Source organism: Elephas maximus, chromosome 8, assembly GCF_024166365.1.
Source record: "Elephas maximus indicus isolate mEleMax1 chromosome 8, mEleMax1 primary haplotype, whole genome shotgun sequence".
NCBI classification, from domain to species: Eukaryota; Metazoa; Chordata; class Mammalia; order Proboscidea; family Elephantidae; genus Elephas; species Elephas maximus.
The window spans coordinates 36,935,496-36,959,399 of NC_064826.1; the positions used below are offsets into that span (position 1 = coordinate 36,935,496).

Sequence of the window (23,904 nt, forward strand, 5' to 3'; positions counted from 1 at the left end):
TGTAAAACGAAGGTAGAGAGAAGCCTATGAATTTCTAATTTTAAAAAATATTTATAAATAATGCAGCTTTAAGATTCTGTCTATAAATTTGTCAAAAGTGAAAATGTGCTGAGGAGTGTAAATGAATATTTCAAAAAGGCATTGAAATGTAGAGTCTCCATAACTGAAATAAATTTTTTTAGCCAAACTTTGTTTTCTAATCAGTGTGTTTCATCACTTTTCAGAATGTAAATGAAAAGGGTAGAGCTGATAGACTGAAAATAGAAACCAGTCTAACAGTATTTCATTTTTTGTCCTTCAGAAAGTTGTTTGCCTACTGACTAATCAACCTTTTGATCTCTTACATAGATTTTCCTTTTTAGAACAAACTGATTTTTCCAAATATTTATTTTGTCAGCATTAATGTCAGATCAGACATGACCAGTAAATTCAGCCATTCCTTTTTTTTGTCATAAGATACAGTGATAGGTTTTTTTATTACTCAGTCTTTTTGAAATAACATTTTCCATGTCAAAAAATGGCCATCGGATATAGAACTTAATAAAACCCTAAAGCCATAAAACGTGCGTTTAGCAAAATGTGTTCAAATGTCCCATTCAGAATAGTCTTCAGAGAACACAAACACATATTCCAGCAGTGCTGCCTTCAACCACAAAATTTATTGAAACTATTTAATGAAGTTGTTCTGAACACCTACAGCACATTCCTTTTGAGCCTTCTTAATGGTGGTAAATCGTAGCCTATTGTAGTTAAATTTGATGTTAATTTTTGGAGAGATGTTACTGTTGAAAATGATACAGCTGGGATAAGCCCCAGTTTGGTGTGGGAAGAGAATGAAGCATCAAAGGTATAACTGGAGAAGAGCTATCTGAGCATTATAGGTGCCTTGGAAGGAAATTTAAGGAGCATATCCTAACAAAGGCTGCTAAACAGGACAGGTGGGGGCAGGTGGGAGATTCAGAGATGGGATCCCAAAGGTAACCTTGCTTTATAATATTCTTAGTTAATGCCCTGTGTATGCAATACTAGGTACTATAAACTGAAGTAAGAAATAAAATGTCCCCTGGGATACAGGGTTGTAACTATATTAGTCATTGGAATCTAGAAATTCTTTGCAGGCAGCTGAGACAGCTTTTTGGAAAGGAAAAGACAGAGAAGAGTATCTGCTTGGTAACTTTTCTGTTCTCGTGAGGCCGAACTGTACACCTTACAATTGAATTCTATTAGGTATCTTTTTGAATTTAAAATCAATCTTTTACTTAAGATTAAGTGGTTTTCTGTTGTAACTGTTAAAAACAATCAGAAACCAAAGAAATTGAAACATAAGGTTTATTCTGAGCAGTTATTCTATATTCATATAGGAAGACCATTCTGATTACCAAAAAAAAGCAAATGGCTCGAAGTAGGCTTGTTACAGTGAAGCTTATGAAGAGAAGAGGAAGGAGAATAGAAGATCAACCATTGGCTAATCTTAACATGATTGACTAAACCCTGTCTCTCCCCCTCCCTCTCTTGAACAGAAATCAACTGATACCAGATTACTAGGTGGTCTCTGACCTGGCAGCTAAAAATTTGGTTTTATGGATAACAAAAAACTTTAAAATCAAAGTAAGATGTCTATTATTAATTTTTCTCTTTGACATAACTAACCATACCAGACTTAAGACAATGATTCCGTAAACCTTAGTCTTCATCATCACTACCTATGCATGGAATCCTAGATGATCCAGATAGAGTCTGTGAACTACCCCAAATTATATCAAAATGTGACTTGTATGTGTATTGCTTTCTAGGGGGAAAGGCCATGTAATGAGCAGAACGTTTTACTTAGAGTCTCTTAACATGCCTTGAAAAGTTTAAGACGAAGTTGCCTTTGGCAGCTTGCCAGACAGAAAATTGTGTGGGAAATAAAATCCTGTATTTCCTTATTAAACTACTTAACCAGCACAGTGGGAATCAAGGGGCAGAAGATAAAAAAAAATATGCCTCATGCAGAAGCCCCTGCACCCTAAATGACAGAGTCTCTCCATTCTGCCTCCATATGGAGACAGTGAAAGACGCCCATTGGTTTATTATCGTTGGATTTGAAAGTGCCATAACTATGCCAGTTTTCACCCTATATGTGGCACATTGAAAAAGGTGAACCTTAGAGCTTTGCTGCTGTTAGCTATATATTAGCAATCTGGCAGAGTAGATTTCAGTGAAATTTAAAATTTTCAGGAAGTTTGTCCCTTAAGAAAATTCCCTAGGTAGTATTTTTTTTCCTAATAAGACTAAACTTTTGTTCATTTAGTTATTAGCAATTGGCAGTTGATATAGAAAAGTTCGAATTGGGCAAGGGTATGATATTTTATCCCACTAAGAACCGATCTAAAATTTTAGAATTACGATGATCTTTATAGGTCATCTAGTTCTACCCTTTTGTTTTACAGATGAGGAAATTGAGACGCAAAATGGATAAGTAAAATTTCCGTGATTACTTAGCTAATTAGTAGTAAAATCTAGATAAAGACAGATTTCTGTGGCTTATCTGTCTCTGGAGCCTTTTTTACTATATAAAACTTTTGATAGTTATAACTTCTTTATTTCTTGTCCCCATCTATGATGTGTAGCTAATTCACTTGATCTTTGTACAGCCCTATGAGGCAGGTGGTATTTTTCCCTTCCAGTAACTGTAGTAACTGTCTTCTACTTCTTTGAAGAAAGTACATGTTGATTGTTGTATGACTACATATAAGTCAGTTTGAAAAATACTGCTGTATACATGTGGGTACTTATTAATGGTTTTTTTGTTGTAAGTTGCTGTCAAGTCAGCCCCCGACTCACGGCTACCCGATCACAATGAGATCAGACCATTGTGATCCATAGTGTTTTCACTGGCTGATTTTCGGAAATAAGTCACCAGGCCTTTCTTCCTGGTCTTAGTCTGAAACCTGTTCAGCATCACAACAGCATGCAGACTTCCACTGACAAATGGTGGCTGTGCTTAAGGTGCAGCCTGCATCAGCAGCATGAAAGGTGAGAATTCTGCCACTGAACCACCACTGTCCTTTTATTTATGAGAGTGGAATTGAATTTTCAAATCTTGGGTAAATCAGTAAAAGAGCTGTTTCAGGTAATATTTTCTTCTCTGTGTTCAAGGGAAAATGATGAGAGGCTTTTTTTGTTTTTAATTGCTTTTAAATTCAAGATCAGATTTTAAACGGTGTTAAAGGCAAAAGGAACAATAAGTGGCATTGTAGACCTTTAAAAAGACTACATACAATACAGTGAAATCTGTGACTGGACACTTCAAAAGGCACTTCAGTGAGTTTCAGAGATTCTATGACAAGTCCACACCTACTTGGAAGGTACACCTTTGTGCTTCCTATGCTTTGACCAGAATGATAGTCACCCACTTCAACAACCCTCCCCTTTATTCTCCACTGTCCATCTCCCATTTTCTCCTAGAAAAAGCCTGCTTATCTTTCAGGTCTCAGCTGTGGGTGTTCTTTCTCTTTAGTGTTGCTCTGCTCCTATAACATTTTATACACTCCTCTACTGTACACTCAGTGTTGTTTTCACATTATATATTTTTATGTGTGTCGCCTTCACTAGACTGAGTTCCTTGAGCATTATTATTGTTGTTGTTGGGTGCCCTTGAGTCGGTTCCAACTGATAGCAAGTCTGTGTACAAAGAACGAAACTCTGCAGTCCTGCGCCAGCCTCACAATCATTGCTGTGTCTGAACCCGTTGTTGCAGCTACTGTGTCAGTCCATCTTGTCAAGGGTCTTCCTTTTTTTCATGGCCCTGTACTTTACCAAGCATGATGTCCTCCTCCAAGGACTGAGCTCTCCTGATAACATGCCCAAAGTACATAAGATGAAGTCTTGCCACCCTCACTTCCAAGGAGCATTCTGGCTTTTCTTCTTCTAAGATGAACTTGTTTGTTCTTCTGGCAGTCCCTGGTATATTCAGAATTCTTCTCCAACACCATCATTCAAAGGCATCAGTTCTTCAGTCTTCCTTATTCATTGTCCCGCTTTTGCATGCATGTGAGGCAGTTGAAAACACCATGGCTTGAGTCAGACACACCTTAGTCCTCAAAGTGACTTCTTTGCTTTTCACACTTTAAAGAGGTCTTTTGCCACAAATATCCCCAATGCAAAACGTCCTTTGATTTCTTGACTGTTGCTTCCATGGGTGTTAATTGTGGATCCAAGTAAAATGAAATCCTAGACAACTTCGATATTTTCTCCATTTATCATGATGTTGCTTTTTGTTTTATGTTGAGGTATAATTCATGCTGTAGTCTGTGATCTATGATCTTCATCAGTAAGTGCTTCAAGACCTCTTCACTTTCAGCAAACAGGGTTGTGTCATCTGCATATCACAGGTTGTTAATGAGTCTTCCTGTAATCCTGGTTGCTGTGATGCTGGAAGCTATGCCACAGGTATTTCAAATTCCAGCAGGGTCACCCATGGGGGACAGGTTTTGGCGGAGCTTCCAGACTAAGACTAGGAAGAAGGACCTGGCAGTCTGCATCTGAAGAAAATTGGCCTGTGAAAAGCTGGAGCATTAGGACTCTTGCTCAACTTACTACCTCAAACTCCTAGCAGAGAGGCTGGCAGGCACGATAGGTATTCAATAAGTGTTTGTCAAATTGTAGCTATGTGTACATTTAAAGCTATTTTTTAAAATGGTACTAAAGTACTTGGATTTTTTGTAGAAGGTTTGAAGTACTATTCAGATAAATAATATCAAATTATAATCTATAAACAAAGATTAAATAATTTTATTAGCTATATATTATTGTTATAAATTTCTGTTTTATTATTATCATTGCTTTTCAAAATCCCTTATTTCTGTGTCTACAACTTGGGTTTCAAGGTAACAGCTCCCATAGCTGTAATATTTTCCATATCAAAAATTAGATCTGACAAAGGTTTGATTGTATTCTATAAGTGAAAGGTACTCTGAAATACAATTTGGCTGCCAAGATACCATACTATAATTTCCAGATCCTTAAACTGCAGTGAGGATCACTAGGTGAAGAGGTCCTAGTCAAAAAAAAAAAGTTCTGTTACACTGTTTGGAGCCCTTGTGGCGTAGTAGTTAAGAGTTCGGCTGCTAACCAAAAGGTGAGCAGTTCAAATCCACCAGCCGCTCCGTGGCAATCCTAGGGGGCAGTTCTCCTCTGTCCTATAGGGTCACTGTGAGTCAAAATCGATGGCAATGGGTTTGGTTTTGGTTTCTGTCACACTATTTATTACTTTTGTTAAGTGATTTACCTTTTTTTTTTTTTTTTTGCTGTTTGTTTTCCTAAGTCAAAATTATTTTTGAATTGAAGGTATGTAGCAACTGTGTTAACTACCATTTAACTTGCAAATAAGAGCAAGAAGTTTTCCCAACCAAGTAAATTGGTAACTGTAAGGATTTGCATAAGTAATAATACCGTTTGTTGAAATTTTCTTGGGGTGAAACAGAAGTGTTGGTACCAGGATTTAGTCTTCATAACTGACTTTGATTCCATACATAAAAATTATCCTGATTCAAAAGTATTGATGTATTTTGAACTATGTAATTAAAAATCCTATAATGGTTTTAAGATTTTAATAAGATTGTTCAGATTAAGTCTAAGAGAATCTAGGATAACTCTGCGTAATGTTAGTATAAAGTATTTCTTTTGCAGAAAAATTTTTTTTTTTATTTTTATGGTGCTTTAAGTGAAAGTTTACAAATTAAAAGTCAGCCTCTCACACAAAAACTTATATACACCTTGCTCTACATACTCCCAGTTGCTCTCCCCCTAATGAGACAGCCCATTCCCTCCCTCCACTCTGTCTTTTCATGTCCATTTTGTCAGCTTCTAACCCCCTCTACCCTGTCATCTCCCCTCCAGGGGAGAGATACCAACATAGTCTCAAGTTTCCACCTGATCCAAGAACCTCACTCCTCACCAGCGTCCCTCTTCATCCCATTGTCCAGTCCAATCCCTGTGTGAAGATTTGGCTTTGGGAATGGTTCCTGTTCTGGGCCAACAGAATGTCTGGGGGCCATGACCACTGGGGTTCTTCTAGTCTCAGAAGGACCATTAAGTCTGGTCTTTTTAGAAGAATTTGGGGTCTGCTTCCCACTGCTCTCCCCTTGCAGAGAAATTTTAAGCACTAATTAAAATGGGAAAACTGGGTGATGCAGTTTTACTTTAGGCACATCTGTATAAAGTACAGGTATGCATCGCTTAAAGTCCACTATAAAAAAAAACATTCCCCTCCAGTCGATTGCAACTCATAGCAACCCTATAGGACAGGATAGTACTGCCCCCATAGGATTTCCCAAGAGCAGTTGGTGGATCTGAATGGCTGCTCTTTTGGTTAGCCGCTGAGCCCTTAGCCACCACGCCACCAGAGCTCCGACATCCACTATAGATAGGTTCTGTGAAATAGGACATTATGTGATTTGGACTTGGATGTTGTGTGAACACCTGGGTCTGCTGGGCCTTGCGGCTGCAGACACCTTACGTGAGCGCTAGGCCCGTAGTCCTGTGAAGGTCATGGTGGGAAGGCCCCAGATGGGGGTCTGAACAACAGGGGAGTGCCCCTACCCCAGCCAGGCCTGCGATGCCTGCCACCTTGGGCACTAGGGGAGAGGATTGGTCACTCACTCCTCCCAGCAGCAGAGCACTTGTTCTTGTCGGTGGGGGGCAGCAGGATGGGCTTCCTGCCAAGTGGGACTATGGGAAAGTGTTAAAAATACGAGTAGTATGTTTAAACTCTCAGGGAGCTAAAGTGTCACCTTAAAGCAAAAACACAGCAAGGGGAAAAGGGAGAAACAAAAAGCATTTCTGGCCAGGGTGGCCTCATGCATATCTGTAATTTTTGTCATTTATGGCTGGGCAAGATTTATGACCCTGTGCACCAAAGCTGTAAACAGAGCACAAAACAGCAAACACTTGCTCTGTATGGCATATCGAAACAGCACAACATAAAAGGGGGAGCGCGCCACGTAGGAGGTGAGAGCTAGCCACAAAAATGTGCTTCCCAGCATTTTCTCTTCAGACCTGCAGGTCTGATGTGGCATTTGAAGAAACAAACAAAAAAGACCATTGCCATGGAATTGAGTCCGACTCAAGAAAGAAGGTGTGGGTCAGTCAGCCTGTATTTTCTCCTCCAAACTGCTGACACAACTGTCACCACCTTCTCTGCTAATCCAGCTGCTGGCAAGGCTAGCTCACCCATGAGAACCTGCCTGAGGAGGGGACGGTGCAGGCTGAGGGTGTCCAGTCTGGGGCACCTGGGGTTCATACCTATCCACCAGCACCACACAAGGCAAACACAGGGACTAGACCTCCTGAGTCTTGTGAGCTGAGGTGGACCGAGATTGGGAGTTTGGGCCTGGGCCTCCATCTCCACATACTAGGTGGCTTCCAGGCCATGCACAATAGCCGGGCAGAAGTGGGGCTCCGCCCTCAAGACAGGGTCCATCGTGCTGGCACTCAGACACCTGAGTGCTCCATCCCACGGACATACATACAGTTAGACGTTGCCCAAAGGGACATTACGTGACACATGCCTGTATTTTAATTATTTTGTTTAAAGAGAATTTCTAGAATGCTTATATTCAAAAAGGGTATAAGTGGCTTATAAAAACAAATATAATTTTAAAATATGAAAAATATTGCAAATGAGGAAAATGAAAAAAGTACGAAGGATAACATGGAACTGCTGGTAAGGGTAGTATGAACAATACCTACTGAGGGAAAAAGGTGGTGACATTTTTGTGGCTAGCTCTCACCTCCTACGTGGCGCGCTCCCCCTTTTATGTTGTGCTGTTTCGATATGCCATACAGAGCAAGTGTTTGCTGTTTTGTGCTCTGTTTACAGCTTTGGTGCACAGGGTCATAAATCTTGCCCAGCCATAAATGACAAAAATTACAGATATGCATGAGGCCACCCTGGCCAGAAATGCTTGTTTAGAAGTGAGCTACAAATTTAGCTCATAAATGTAATAGAAAGTGCTACATTCCTTCCAATTAAATTTTCTTTCCATTTGACAGCTTTTTATTTCTGTGAAATGAAGAAACCTGAAAAATTTTAAAAGAAGGCCTCATTTTTTATTCCTTTTTTTTTTTTAATCTGGTTACTTTTAATTTTAAAAAGTGTTGTTGTATTAACATGTAATGGATAGATTCTTGTTTCTAAAGTGAATTAAATATTTTTAAACTTTAGTTTTAAATTCTAATAGGATAACTGTTGTTAGATACAACCCATTTAAACAAAAGCTGTATGGGGCTTTCAGTAAATTTTAGATGTGTAAAGGGATCCTGTGGCTGAAGAGTTAGAGAATATTTTTGATCTTTTTTATTCTCAAATATTTAAATTTTTTCTTACCCTTGCAGTTTTCCTTTTATGAAATAAAATATCTGTTTTTAGGTTGCTACAAGCCTCAGGAAAGATCAGATTACTTGATGTTGGCAGCTGCTTCAACCCATTTCTGAAGTTTGAAGAATTTCTAACTGTTGGCATAGATATTGTACCTGCTGTAGAGGTAGGTGTGCATAGTTTTGTTTTGTTTCAGACTTGAGTATTTTACATGTATATTTATGAAGAAAAAGTACAGCCTTTACATTCATGTCTTAGTTATTTAATGCTGTTATAACAGAAATACCACAAGTGTATGGCTTTAACAAACAAATTTATATTCTCACAGTTTAGGAAGTCAGAAGTCCGAATTCAGGGTGCCAGCTCCAGGGGAAGGCTTTCTCTCTCTTGGCTCTGGAGGGAAAGTCCTTATCATCAATCTTTCCCTGGATCTAGGAGCTTTTCAGCACAGGGACCCGAGATCCAAAGGACATGCTCTGCTCCCAGCTCTTCTTTCTTAGTGGTAGGAGCTCTCTACCTCTCTGCTTACTTCTCTCTCCTTTTATCTCTTGTAAGATAAAAGGTGATGCAGGCCACACCTCAGGGAATCTCCCCTTGCATTGGATCAGGGCTATGACTTGATAAGAGTGTTGTATTCCACCCTAATCCTCTTTAACATAATCTAATCTTGTCTCATTAACCACATGCAGAGATTAGGATTTATAACACATAGGAAAATTACATTAGATCACAAAATGGAGGACAGCCACATAGTACTGGGAATCACGGCCTCATCAAGTTGGTACACATTTTTGAGGGGACACAATTCAATCCATAGCAATTCTTAAAACGGCACATGTATTTCCTGTGTACAAGTTGTTAAAGAGATCATTTCTATTCAAAGCTAAGTTTATATTCTTTGAAAATAAATATCTAGTATTAACCAATGTTAATGTGACCAGTATCATATTTGTCTTTATTTTCTTTACTGTTTTGTTCCATAATCTGGAATGGAATAGTAAAAATCATTGCAATTAAGAACCTGTAGTAGATTGCTAAGATTTCCAGATAGCTGTACTATTTAGACTTTTTGTTTGGTTTGGTCTATTTTTTTAATGCATCTCTTTTGAAATGCACTGTGATGTAGATCCACTATGGAATGGTACAAACAGCCAAGGGCTTTGAAGTCAGTCAAAACTTTATTAAGTCTCAGCTGTTTGTACTTGAGTAGATGAAACTACTTAACATCACATAGGCTATTTCCCTTACCTCTAAAAGAGTTGTAAGAATATGATCTCCAGCTGCCACTGGTCTGGCACATCATAGGTCCTCAAGAAATGATAGGTATTATTCTTTCCTTTGAGAACATCACAGTGAGTCCATTTCTGTGATGTAGTCTTTTCATCGAACCAGTATCACCTTATCAGCTCAAACTTTATTTTGTCTTCTTCACATGATGCCAAGAGTTTGTGTTAAGGGTGTTTTTTGAAGATAGGTAATTTCAGAACAGGCAAATTCCTATTTCTATCAGAAAAAGAAATGAGATTTTTCTTGAATAGCATAAATTAGTGTTTGCAGCTTTACTTTTGATATAGCTCCAGGCACCATATTTAAAAAGATATTCAGAAGACCCAAAACTAACTTGTAGAGATGGGTACTACATTGTGTGATATGAGACACACATACAGTGGGATTAGTGACACATTAAACTTTGCGGAAGAAAAGTTAAAGACATAGCAATAGAAGCTATACAAAGTGAAACATAGAAAAGAGAATTTAAAAAAATCAGAGTATCAGCAAGTTCACTTGAAGGTAAACGTGATAAAGATGTACAGTAGCAATCAATCAAGCAGCCAGGCAGAAGCATAATTAGAGTCCCCAAAAATGAAGAGAGGAGATATTTGAAGCAATAGGGGCCAAAAATCCAAATTTGATGGAAACTATAAACTCACAAATCCAAGAACTTCAACAAACCCCAGCCACAAGAAATATGAAGAAAACTACACCAAGGCATATTGTAATCAAATTCCTTAAAACCAGATGAAAAGAGAAAGTCTTAAAAATAAGTAGAGATTTAAAAAGACACATTAAAGTACTGAAAGAAGAAAATCTGTAAACTTGACATTCCATACCCAGTACAAATATATTTCACAAATGAAGGCGAAATAGACTTTTCCCTACATACAAAAACTGAAAGAATTCAACATCAGCAGACTTGCATTAGAAGAAATATTAAAGGAGGCAGTCCTTCAGCCAGGTGAAAATATGGCTGTATAGAAATGAATGAAGAGTACCAAAAATGATGTTTTATATGTAAAAATAAATAAGATTGTCCTATTATTTAAATCATTTTCAAAGATAATTGATTATTTAAATAAAAATAATAATATACAGTGAGATTTATAATATATGTATAATAACAGTAGCACAAAGGGTGGGATAAAAGAAATGGAATATACTATTTGAAGGTTTTTATACTACACAAGGGCTCTGATGGCACAGTGGTTATACGTTCAACCGCTAACCAAAAGGTCGGCAGTTCAAATCCACCAGCTGCTCCTTGGAAACCCTGTGGGGCAGTTCTACTGTGTCCTGTAGGGTCGCTATGAGTTGGAATCGACTCAGCGGCAATGGGTTTGGTTTGTTTGGTTTTTTATGCTACATGTGAAGTAGTATAATATCACTTGAAGGTAAACTATGATAAATTAAAGATGTATAGTATAAACCCAAAAACAGCCACGGAAATAGCAGAACAAAGTCGAAATAAAATGGGATCATAAAAAAATATTAAGTTAATCCAAAAGATGTCAGTAACAAAAGAAAGGGAGAATGTGCAGATGCAACAAATTTGAAAACAAACAGCAAGATTTTAGATTTAAACCTAAACATATCAGTAATTGCATTAGAAAGAATGGCCTAAATATCTCAGTCCCTGGAGAAAGACATCATGTTTGATAAAGTGGAGGATCAGTGAAAAAGGAAGATCCTCAACGAGATGGATTGACACAGTAGCTGCAACAATGGGCTAAAACAAAGCAATGATTGTTCGGATGGTACAGGATCCTGGGTTGCACACAGGGTCACTATGAGTCAGAACCGACTCAGCAGCACCTAACAACAACAGTAACAAATATCTCAATTAAAGGACAGAGATTATCAGATTGGGTTAAAAAAAAAAAAAAAAAGACAGAAATAGATTAAAAGCAAAAGGATGAAGAAAGACCAGCTGGTGTGGCTATATTAAAATCAGACAAAGTAGATTTCAAAGCAAAGAATATTACCAGGGATAAAGATGGTCAGTTCTTAATGATAAAAGGGGTCAGTTCATCAGTCCTAAAAAATTAGGCACCTAATAACAGAACTTCAAGATATATGAAGCAAAAAACTGATAAAATAACAAAGAGAAATAGACATTTATAAAATTATAGTTGGAGATTTTGATACCCCCACTCAGTAATTGATAGAACAAGTAGACAGAAAATCTGTAAGGATGTAGAAAACTTGAAAAACACTATCATTTAACTTGACTTAATTGACCTTTATGGAGCATTCCACCCAAAAACTGCAGACTACACCTGTTTTTTTCAAGTACAAATGGAACATTTACCAATCTATACCATATTGTGGATCATAAAACAAGTCTCAATAAATTCGAAAGGATTCAAGTCATACAAAGTATGTTCTCTAATCAGAATGAAATTAGGCAGAGACATCACTGTAAAATTTCCAGATATTTGGAAAGTAAATAACATGCTTCTAAATAATTCATGGGTCAAAGAACTCACAAGGGAAATTAGAACCTATTTTAAAATAAAGATAAAATGAAAACATAAGATACCAAAATGTGTAGAATGCCACTGAAGTAGTATTTAGTAAAAATTTTTACAGAACTAAATGCCTTTATTAGAAAAGAAGGAACGTTTTGAAAAAATGACATCAACTTTTCAACTAGAAGAAAAAAGCACAGTAAATTCAAAGTGCAATATGGCTATTAGACCATCCAGATGAATATGTGTCCAGCTTGTCTACCCACTATCAAGAATGAGAGACTAAGCTGTTAATTCCATCTTTGTTAATAACTGTTGCTCTGTGTGAGCCCTGGTGGGGTAGTGGTTAAGAGTTTGGCTGTAACCAAAAGGTGGGCAGTTCAAATCCACCAGCCACTCCTTGAAACCCTATGGGCAGTTCTGCTGTATCCTGTAGGGTCCCTCTGAGTTGGAATTGACTAGACAGCAACAGGTTTGATGTGCGCTGTCAAGTCAATTCTGACTCAGAGGGATCCTATAGGATAGAATAGAGCCACCCTGTAGGGTTTCCTAGGGTATGATATTTATGGGAGCAGATCACCAGGTCTTCTCTTCCGCAGAGCTGCCAACCTTTCAGTCAGTAGCCGATCGCTTAACCGTTGCGCCACCAGGGCTCCTTGCTATATGATAAGGGTGACAAGTTTTTAATCAAATTTTAAAGCTGCTTTCTTATTCAGGATCATTTCCATAGAGTTTTAATATTCAACAAACTAGGCAATGTTATATTCGTTTAGTTGTAGTGGTTCCCAGAGTCCTTTGACTGAGTTAATTAAATTTAATATGTAGTTTATTTCACATCAGGAATTAAGTGTTTAATAAATGTGACATTAAAATTACTTTTTAAGATGGTTAAAGTTAATGGTTTAAAAGACCTTTTCAAGATCTTGAAAAGTTGTGGCATTACTCTGCTTGTACAGATTTTATAATCTTCAGTATCCTTTTTGACTTTGATTCATCTTGATTTCATGGTATTACCTATTTTAAAGTTGTTTTTATGTTAGCCCTTTTTTTTGAAACTGAGATGTTGAAGTGTGGATATGACTAAGTTTAGAAGTAAATAGATTGTTTTTGTAAACTCTTACTAAATTAAATTTCAAATAAAACCTTATGATTTTTCAAAATTATGTATACTAGAAAATTATTTCTAATTTCTAATGTATTGTTGGACAGAAATGTATATTTTTAAATTATAACTAGAAATTCTCAGATGTTAGTTGCTCTTTAAATCCGTGGACGTTGCAAACATTTTGCGCTTGACTCTTAACCTAAAGGTTGGCGATGCTACCCTATAATACGTAGGGTCGCTGTGAGTCAGAATCGACCCAGAGGCAGCCAGTTTGGTTTTTCTTATCCTAATTGCTCTTTGAGATTTTTGAGACTGAAAGTTTTGGTTGAGTAAGGCTGTACAAGCTTAATAATTTACAAGGAAAGGTGCGTAATCAAAGCTGGAGTTATATAGAAAAGCTGTGAGATAGTCTGATGTAAAATCTGTTTAATAAAGCGAAAATCGTATTGAGGTTCTTAATATGCCTTGTTTTTCCCTTTCTGCAGAGTGTATATAAATGTGACTTCCTGAACTTACAGCTTCAGCAACCACTCCAGCTTGCTCAAGATGCTATAGATGCCTTTTTGAAGCAGCTGAAAAACCCTATTGATGCTCTTCCTGGAGAGCTTTTCCACGTGGTTGTTTTCTCTCTCCTCCTCTCTTATTTTCCATCACCTTACCAGCGATGGATTTGCTGCAAGAAAGCTCATGAACTGTTAGTGTTGAATGGTTTATTGCTTATCATCACACCTGATTCCTCCCATCAGAACCGCCATGCTATGATGATGAAAAGCTGGAAGATTGCTATAGAGTCCCTGGGCTTTAAACGTTTCAAATATTCAAAATTTTCACATATGCATCTGATGGCATTTAGGAAAATCTCCCTAAAAACCACAAGTGACTTGGTTAGTAGGAACTACCCAGGAATGTTATATATCCCTCAGGATTTCAACAGTATAGAAGATGAGGAATATTCTAACCCTTCCTGCTATGTTCGATCCGATATGGAAGATGAACAGCTAGCATACGGTTTTGCAGAGCTCCCTGATGCTCCATATGACTCAGATTCTGGAGAAAGCCAAGCCAGCTCTATTCCTTTCTATGAGCTAGAGGATCCCATATTACTTTTAAGTTAATATAAAAGCAAAGACCCTTTAAGTCCAGATTCCTAAACTAATTGCTTACACTAATTGGAAATACTACTATGAGCTCAGTACTTAAAATCTGGTTTGCATAGAAGAATTGCAAAGGTTTACAGAGTTTGCTATTTTTTTCTACGTCTCAATTTTAAAATTTATTCTTATATAGAAAGCTTAAAGTTAACATGCAGTGACTCCTGTCATAGCAAAAACCACTGATACTTTAGCATTTAGCACTTAAGATATCATAGAAAGTTACCTTGTTCTCTTCAGTGCTATCGTGAAAAATGAAGCATAATTCGCTCTGTATTTTCCTTCTCTTCAGATTTTCTATGTTGACATTAAACCATTGCAGTGGGAAAGTTTAAGATGTGTAGAAAGCTGTAGGTTGCACTTTGATGACTCACAAGTTAAATGTGACACAGATTGCTTTAGCTTGGTGATGCACTTAACTTTTTTTTTTTTCTAACTAAATTGTTGTCAGCAGCAGAAAGCCATTTTCTGTCCAGTTTTGTCTGATGATCCAGTATTTCCTGAACTTTCTGGAACTGGTGATAATTCTATTTATCCTTCTTTCTTCCATTAAAATCTCATTTGACAGCGTCAGACATTGGGAGAGAGGTTCCCCCCAAATTATGTATTATAGTTTCATTAGCACAGTATAATAAACACCATTGCCAAAGTAGTATTTTGGACCTTGGTGTTAAGTATATTTATCTGTGAAAGTTCACATCTACCTGTTTTTAGTTTAGGTTTCATTTACGAAATTTTCTATATAAGCAAGGAACAGTATAGTACTCGATGCTGACCTAAAACACCTCTGTGAAAGGGTTTGCACTTGTAAGAGAGCTTCTGTTCTAACTACCATATTTTCACATACATAACGCACGCCTTCTACATTTTTTTGCCAACCACACTCCCCCCACCACCTGGTGGAGCATTTTCATAAGCACTGCTATGTCAATTTTTTTTTACATGTTGCTGTGAAAAAAAAATTAGCATAGAGGAGCTTATGAAAATGCCTCACGGGGAGGGGGGAGCGAGGTTGGCAAACAAAAGTAGAAGGTGCATGATATTTGTGTAAAAATACAGTAGACTGAATTTGGCCTTTCCATGAAGGAGATGCTGCACTACGAGTCTGCAATTATACAGAAAAATATAAAATTAACCCTCTGCTGGTAATCTCATAAAATGGTATTCCAATTTCCATCTAAATCCTAGAAGAAATTTTTCTTTGAATATATAAACCAGTAGTTGACAACCATTAGTTGGCATTGAATAATGTCTTTCTGTGTTTCTGAATCAGAAGCAAATGATTAAAGGGAAATGTATGTCCAAACAAGACAAGATTGGTTTTAGACATATAAGAACATTTAGTCCACATTGTCTTGTCAGCTAGCAATTGTTATGTAAAGTGTCATTTTTAAGAGTGCCACTGTGTGGATTTTTTTTCAAGTGGTTATTACATTAAAATTGCCTCATACTGAGGTTTTTGCACTGAAACTTTATCACAGTTTCAGATTTCATGGTTAATGTGTGTGTGTTTTTTTTTAAAGAAAACTTGCATTTTCAATAGTTGATCCTAAATTTCATAAACTGTACTTCTTTACTCTGGTAAAACTGATGTTTTTGTGCATATTGTGAATTGCTGTAGTTAACTTTGAATGTCAAACTTTATTTAGAAGCATAAAATTTATCCTTTAAGACATAAACAGTTGAGCATATGTACCCGATATTTCAGATTAAATTTCACATGCTAAATGAATGAAAGGAACAAGATTGTAATTAACCCCAAAAAAGCCAGTCGGCTAAGTGCAGTAAATATTGATTGCTCAGATATGCCAGAAGTAACTGGAAATTCTATATTTACTTTCAATAGCATAAGATTTCCTTAATTATCATGATTGACTCTCTTTGAAATAAGCACTACAGGGTCATGTCTTAAACTCCCCCAAAAGGAAAAAAGTGCTATGTTCAGGATTACACAGAATTGTATTTTGATAATACCTTTTTTGCCATACTATTTTGTCTTCTTTGATTTGGCTAAATGTAATGTTAAGAGCAAAGAAAGCGATGTTATCAAATGAAACTGCTTTGAAAGTAAATGAAAACAGTGCTTTTGAGGGGCTAGTGTACTTTTGACCTTGGAGTTAGCCTTTGTGTTACAACTGAAATGTTGGTGCTATAAATTCTTCTGATTGTTTACAGATGTTGACTCTGCTTATGCTCCCAAGTGTGCATGATGTTATTTTAAGTAGTACTTTAAAGAAAAATCTCTTTATAAAACCTACTACCACTTAGTATAAATTTGTTTGGATTTATAAGTATTGTTTCTTACTGTAAATTTAGCTTATTCAAATTAGGTTGGCACAAGATTTAAATCTATATATATTCCACCAAAGCCAATTCAGTGTATGTGTTGAAATGTAAGCAGTCATGTGGCTTGGTGCCAGGTTATATGTGGAATGACAAGAGAAGTTAATAGGACCTCCTAATACTATATAGGTACTCTTAAGAATGATTTCATTTGGATATAAAGACATTAAGGGGCCTCCTGTCACACAGCAGGATTCTCCAAAATAATTTAGTGTTTCAAAAGCAAATGATGGTCATTTGGTTGTATTCTTCAGGATCATGACTAGATCAAGTAGTTTATACAATAGTTGCCAAGTTGGGGGAGGTGGCATAACAGAAAATGTATGTTTGTGTTTGTATTTTTTCACATTTTGTGAACAAAGCACATTTATTAAAAATTTTAAATTTTCTAATATTCTTTGTTTATTATAAAAAAGTGTTGTGGTCCTTGACTTAAGTATTTCATTAAGTGATTTCAGAATTGGCAAACAGTTTAGAACTTGAATGCATTTTAGAATTTCCCAACTGGGTTTCATCTAGTCAAATTCTTTAATTTTTTAAATGTATTCACTGGAGGCCCAGAGAGGTCAGGTGACTTCTCATTGTCATGCTTTTTATGGCAGAACCAGGCCCACAGCATAAATTCTAATTTATTGTATATCAACCATTTCATACTCTTATTTTCTTGGAAAGTTCATTTTGTCAGAGATAATTTAGTAAGTATGTCAGTCCTTTTAGGACAGCAAATGGCTTTCTCATGATGGGAAAGAGTTTCTTCATACATTGAACAAACATGCGAACTCTACCATGTGCATTGTGCTGGGGAAACAGCAGGGATCAGGGTGGTCACAGGTCCCTGTTTTGATCAAGCTTGTGATCTAATGGAGAAGACAATCTATATGTATTTAATATCTGCCTTTAGGGATTATTGCCTACTGATCTACAGCTTTGCCCTGCTTAAATCCCATGTTTCCCAAAAACAGGACAGAAGGCAAAAAAGTTTAAACACACACATACACACAAAACTGTTCAGCATATTATAAACACATTGTGGATCAAAACTAAACCCATTACCATCAAGTCAGTTCTGACTCAGTGACCCTCATAGGGCAGAGTAGGACTGCCCTATAGGCTCTCTAAGGAGCGACTGGTGGATTTGAACTGCTGACCTTTTGGTTAACAGCTGAATGCCTAACCACTGCACCACCGAGGCACCATATTGTGGATAAGAGGGATTTATTGTTCATCCTTCTTAAAAAAAAAGCATGCTAAATATAAATTCTTTGGTTATAAAAGACGGCAAAAAAAGGGGGGGAGGGGAATCAAGCTTTTGCTCCATTTGTCCGTAGTTTTTTTTGAGCAGTAGTGCTGGAATGGAATACAAACACAGCCTTGGCCAGTGTTAATTTTTTATCAGTCATGTTCTCTAACACATCTCTATTTAAATGAGTTTGCAGACACTGGCTAAAATATGAAGGAAAGATTTAAAAAAAAAAAAAGCAAAAATCATTTGTTTCCAAATTGCCATAAGCCATTTCACTAGGAATCTAAGATAACATTTTTCCCAAAGCCAACACAGATTAAAGATTTCTTAGAAATAAGGAAATTTCTGAAAAGAAGAGAGGAGTTTCAGAGTGATGCAGAGTTAACACGCTCAGCTGCTAACCAAAAGACAAGAGGTTTGAATCCACCGAGGGGCACCTCAGAATAAAAGCCTGGCAGTCCACTTCCGAAAAGTCAGCTGACACACATACAGTTACCATGAATCAGAATCAACTCGATGACAACTGGTTTAGGCAGGCCAAATCCCTGGAGCCTGCGTGCAAGAAGAAACACGCTTGGGAAACAGACTTCAGACAGTAAGTGGCCCTAACTAAAAGGAGCTTTATGTTCTCCAACCCCACTGAAGCATTAGCAGAGATTAAAGTATCAGACTGCAGGTTACCATGGAAACAGAATAGGGCCCTGGGATTTGAAAGTAAGAAGATACATCATTTTGATACAGAGGAAAGGATAGTCCGAAGCTTGTGTAACCCAAAGTATTATCAAAGTAAGGGACTCTGTTAGCTTGGCGAACTGAGCCAGTTAGAATAAGGAAGTACAGAATGGGAGTTAGGATGCCACAGACCATCTCTTTAGTTTTGTTTGTGGCTGACACCCTTTAGATACATACTGAACTGCTATTATCAATTTTATACAAGTGTTTTATAATGAACAGATGCATTCCTCCCTAAAATTTCTCAAGTGTAAAGAAGTAACATTTTCAATCATTGGTACAGTGATAGTATTACAAATAAATACAGATAGTAATGCTTCTATAAATTTCACGTTCCACAAAATGTGAAACATGAAATTCAGAAGTAAGCAAGCACAGATCTTATAATCACTTTAGGTTGTTTATTGTATTATTTAGGACTTACACTGGACTAGGAACTATAAGAAATAGATGTCTGTCCTGCTCTTTAGAAACTGACAATATAGCTTAAGAAAAAAGTATGTAAGCTTTAACACAAGGCAACAAATTAAAATTTCAACATTGCAGAATAAGAATGATACATTTTGCTCTGCAGTGTATGGTGGTATCTACCAGTCAAATCTGTTCACTTGACCTTTTTGGCACGCTATCCTTAACCAATCTAAATGCAATTTACTTAAATATGAGTGTCCCTCATCATTGACTTGGCAAATGTAAATGATTGACCCTCCCTATCCCTTCAAGCCAACCTACCATTCTCTCCTTCCCCCTCTATATTAAGGTCCTAAAAAAAAAAAAAACAAGCCTGGTCATATTTGCATTTAGCTTGTCCCTCTGCCTAGAATTTCTTCTTCTTTATATTTGCATGGCTAGTTTCTTTTTTTTTCTTTCAGTTTTTAACTTAAATATCACCCCTTCAAAGGAGCCTTCCCAGCCCATACAATGCAGACTCTTTACATCACCTTAGTTAAAATCTCTGCATAGCTCTAAGCGTTGTGTGCCAGTCAAGTCAATTCTGACTCATAGTGATGCTATAGAATAGAGTTGTTTTTTTTTTCCCCCCATAGGGTTTCCTAGGCTGTAATCTTTACGGGAGCAGATATCCAAGTCTTTTCTCTTGCAAAGCAGTTGGTGGATTTGAGCCACTGACCTCTCAGTTAGCAGCCAAGCACTTAACCATTGTGCACCCAGGGCTCCTTTATAGCTCTAATCACGTGACGTTTATCTTTTTCCTTGTTTATGCACACGGGCAAGGACCTTGTCCACCTTGTATCTTCAGCTTAGAAAAATGCCTTGTATGTGGCAGGTGGTTGATAAATATTTTAAAAGAATTTATTTGTCTTATAAAATGGAACTGAGATTATGCGCCAATTTCTTTAAGTCTCTGGAGGTGATCTGATGCTGTTTAATATTTATTAGTTTACTACTTAACATATTCTGAGCAGTTTAACCAGGCAGTGTTACATTTTCATATCTTCTATTTTTCTCCCCTGTGACTTCCCAGAATGAGGTAAAAGATACTCAGTTCACTACAAAATCTACCCTGCGAGGTTTCAATCAAATCTACAAAACAAACCATAACGCAAGATTGTCTTGTCCCTTTAAATACAAATTTATAGAACTAGGTAACCACTTCTACAGTATGTTTAACTCAACTCTCATTAAGCATAGAGGTGGCTCCATAAATATAAGGGATTGCACTTAATATGAGTTAGGAGAATCACAATTTTACCTAAGAGTAGGAATGGATTAGAGATATTATTGCATTATATGAGAAGAAAACCCTTTAAATGTAGTTTAATTTCTAAAGTACTGACTTCTCTAGCCCTACAAAAGCATACCTAATATTGCTTCTATCACCTTCCAAGTTATCCAAATGCAGCCTTATCCATGCAGAGCACTTTTTCTAAAGCCACCAACTAAAGTTATTTATGGCACAGCAGAGATCTTGTGCATAACGACAAGTTTGGAGACTTAGTATTACCTTTTGGCGTGACAACAGTCTACAAAATTACAATAGAAGCAACAGAAAAAAAAAAATTTTTTTTTTTTTTAAATAGCATTCAGCTCTAAATAAAGTCCTTTCAATAGTCATGATAACTTATTAACAGGTATCATTACTAAGCAACTATTATATAAAAAAAAAAAATTATATACCAGGTACTAATTAAGCACTTTGCAAATATGTCAGTTTTGTCCTTTCGACAAGGCTATACAGTAAGTACGATTACCATGTTTTACCGCGGAGGAAAGTGAAACTTAGAAAGGTTAAGCAACTGCCTAAAGCTAGAGTTAGAAAAGTGGCTCAACCAAGATTTGCCTCAGGCCTAACTGACTGATTGTTAAGATGCTGATCTGAAAAGCAAGCAAAGGGGAAAATTGAAAGAAGCCTGAAGAGGCTAAATAGATGTATGTAAAAATGATAGTGGTTAACATTAATTGAAAACTTACTGTCAAATTCTGTTCTAAATGTATATATTAACTCACAATTCTCACAATAATCTTATGAATAAATACTATTAATATTTTCATTTTACAGTTGGGGAAACAGCTAGTAAATGGTACAACTGGAATTCAAATTCAGGCAGTCTAGCTCCAGAACTCTTTGCCTTAACCACTGCTCTTTACTGCTTCTCACTATAACAAATAGCTAAATTAAGAAGTAGAGCAGAGAGGAAAATTACAGTGGAACTCTTAGAAGATATTTTTGATAGTATACAGAAAACAGAAATAAAAGATATGAAGCTTCTCAAAAATTAAATTTATACATTAAAATATGAAATGATAGGGAACATTTTTTAAAATTATCTAACAAATTAGAGAATCTTGATTAAATAGTCAACATTCTGGAAACATATCAGTAACAAAAGTAAACCTAAGGAGGAGTAAAATATTGAAAGGCCAACGAGCATAGGAGAAATATTTTAATAACAAATAGTTACCTCTCAAAAAAACTAAAGACCCACATGCTTTAGGATTGAATTACTTCAAACTTAAAGAAAAAACTTACTTCCATGTTATATAATCTGTTGCAGAAAATAGGAAAAAAGAAAAAAATAGAAAGCTATCCAATTAATTTTATAAAATGAATATACCATTTATACTAAAACTTAAAAAGATAACACTAGAAAAGAAAATCATGCACAGATCTCACTTAAAAATATAAAAAACAAAATATTTAATTCAGCAGTTCATTAAAAGGTCAGTGAGAATTTATTCCAGAATTACAAAAACAGATTAATAATGGTAGTTAATATGACAGATTAATATATCAGCAGTCAATGAGAAAAAAAACATATGAACATCTCAAAAGGTCCTTAAAAAGATTTGGTGGAATTTAAAACCAATTTCTGAAATATAACACAATGAAAAAGCTATCATAGTTAATTAAGAATTAACAGATCTTTTCCTTAAATATTCTCTTTTAAATGACCATCAAGATTATATTTAATGGTGAAAATACAAGAAGTTTTTTCTATTAAAGCGTACAAGAATGCCTACATTCACAATTTCTTTAAAGTTGGGCCAAAATTTTTAAATTGTGCTTTAAAATATGATTCAAAAATAAAATATGATTCAGGAGTAAGAAATATAACAAATGGAAAGGAACCATAATTATTTTTTGGAAAATGTTATTAAACATAATATTTAAAAAATAATTTGGTGAGATAGCCAAATATTAAATGTAACAATATATTTTTATAAAGTATCAATTTAAAAATATGCAAAATTTCAATATAAATATAATGCAAAAATCCCCGCCTCCTATGTTGTATCCAGAGAAATAATAGAAAATACATTTAAAATAATTTAATATGAATCTAGACACATCGAATATTAGAGAGGAATTCTCAATGGATCAGAAAAATGTAGACTCCTTAAAAAGAGAAAGCAAGGGAAAACTATACCAATAAGCCAGATCTGCAAGAGAACAAGCAAGAAGGCACCAGGATCACAATGGGAAGCTACTGTAGAAAACCAAGAAATTTCTAAAACTTGAAGAAAGTCAACACCAGGAAAGAGAGAAAGGATAAATTCAACAAATTAGACAACTTTATAGCTGATGAAATAGAATAAAATGAGCATTAAGAATGATACTTGATATCCTCAAAAGATGAAGGAAATGCCATAAAATGAGAAAAACAAAATTATAAAAGTGTAACAGGGAGGCGGGGCCAAGATGGCAGAATAACCAGATGATTCCAGTGATCTCTCTCACAACAAGCTCTGGAAAAACAAGTGAAACGATTATATTTATGACAAGCTAGGAGCCCTGAACATCAAAGGCAAAGTTAGAAAATGGACTGAGCAGCAAGGGGAGGAAGAGACGGTTCAGAAGCAGAGAGGAGTTACCGGACCTGAATCACCGGGATCCCTCAGGGACCATTCCTGGGAGCAGTTGCAGTGGGCTGAGAGTAGCATTTGGCCGCAGTTTCCTCAGGGAGAAGCAGCCAGCCACACAACTTACTCAAACTCTGGAAACAGAGAAGAAAAGCACTCCTGGCAAAAGCTAAGTACTTGCGTATGTTTTACTGCGCCCCCGGGCCCTGGAGAAGGGATAAATTCACAATTAGGGGGAAAAGATAATTTGCCAACTCCACCAACCTGGGGAGCTCCAGACAAGAGCAGCTCCTGTCCAGACATAAACGGTCCATGGATGTTGAATACCTTTCCCCCCTGCATGGACCTGTGTGGACCTATTTCAGGAGAATAGGCCCTTGTTGGCAGGCTGCAACTGTTTCAGCTGTGCAGTGGAGAGGTGGCTGTTTGATGATTGACACCACTTTGCCTACTGAACAGGGTCCTCACCTACCCACATCAGGGGCCTAAGGACTGGTGGCTTCACTCAGGTCACACAGCCACCTGTGACGGGGGCCAAGGATAACTGGTACCTCCCAGCACTTACAACCAAAGCATTGGGTGCCCATGGTCTGTCTGCAGAACACATCCACCTGTATGCTCTAGGGAAGAGGGACACACTTTCCTCAGAGTCACTTGGGGGATGATTCTCAGCCCCCTGCCTTGTTCAGAGCATGACCCCCTGCTGCAATCAGTACCTACACCAATCACCCCAGCTCCTCTAAGACTGTAGGACAAAGCCTGTGCCACACACTTGATGACCAGCTACCTGGACACCTGAGCTGAATCCATACAAGAAAAATGAATGGACTCCAAGACTGATATACGAGATAACAGCTCTAACCATCTGGTGACAGGACGTCAGAGCTTTGAAGGTGAAAATA

The 23,904-nt window shown here is 36.8% G+C and overlaps 1 protein-coding gene across 1 annotated transcript in view; it reads left to right on the top strand.

The window, feature by feature from the left end:
• BMT2 (base methyltransferase of 25S rRNA 2 homolog) overlaps positions 1–17,066 on the top strand; it is a 71,835-nt gene extending 54,769 nt beyond the window's left edge. Inside the window, exons 4-5 of the mRNA XM_049893600.1 lie at positions 8,414–8,528; positions 13,699–17,066. Coding sequence (XP_049749557.1) covers positions 8,414–8,528; positions 13,699–14,328 — 745 coding nt within the window. The 3' untranslated portion in view covers positions 14,329–17,066. The remainder of the gene's footprint in view (positions 1–8,413; positions 8,529–13,698) is intronic.
• The last annotated feature ends 6,838 nt before the right edge of the window (positions 17,067–23,904 follow it).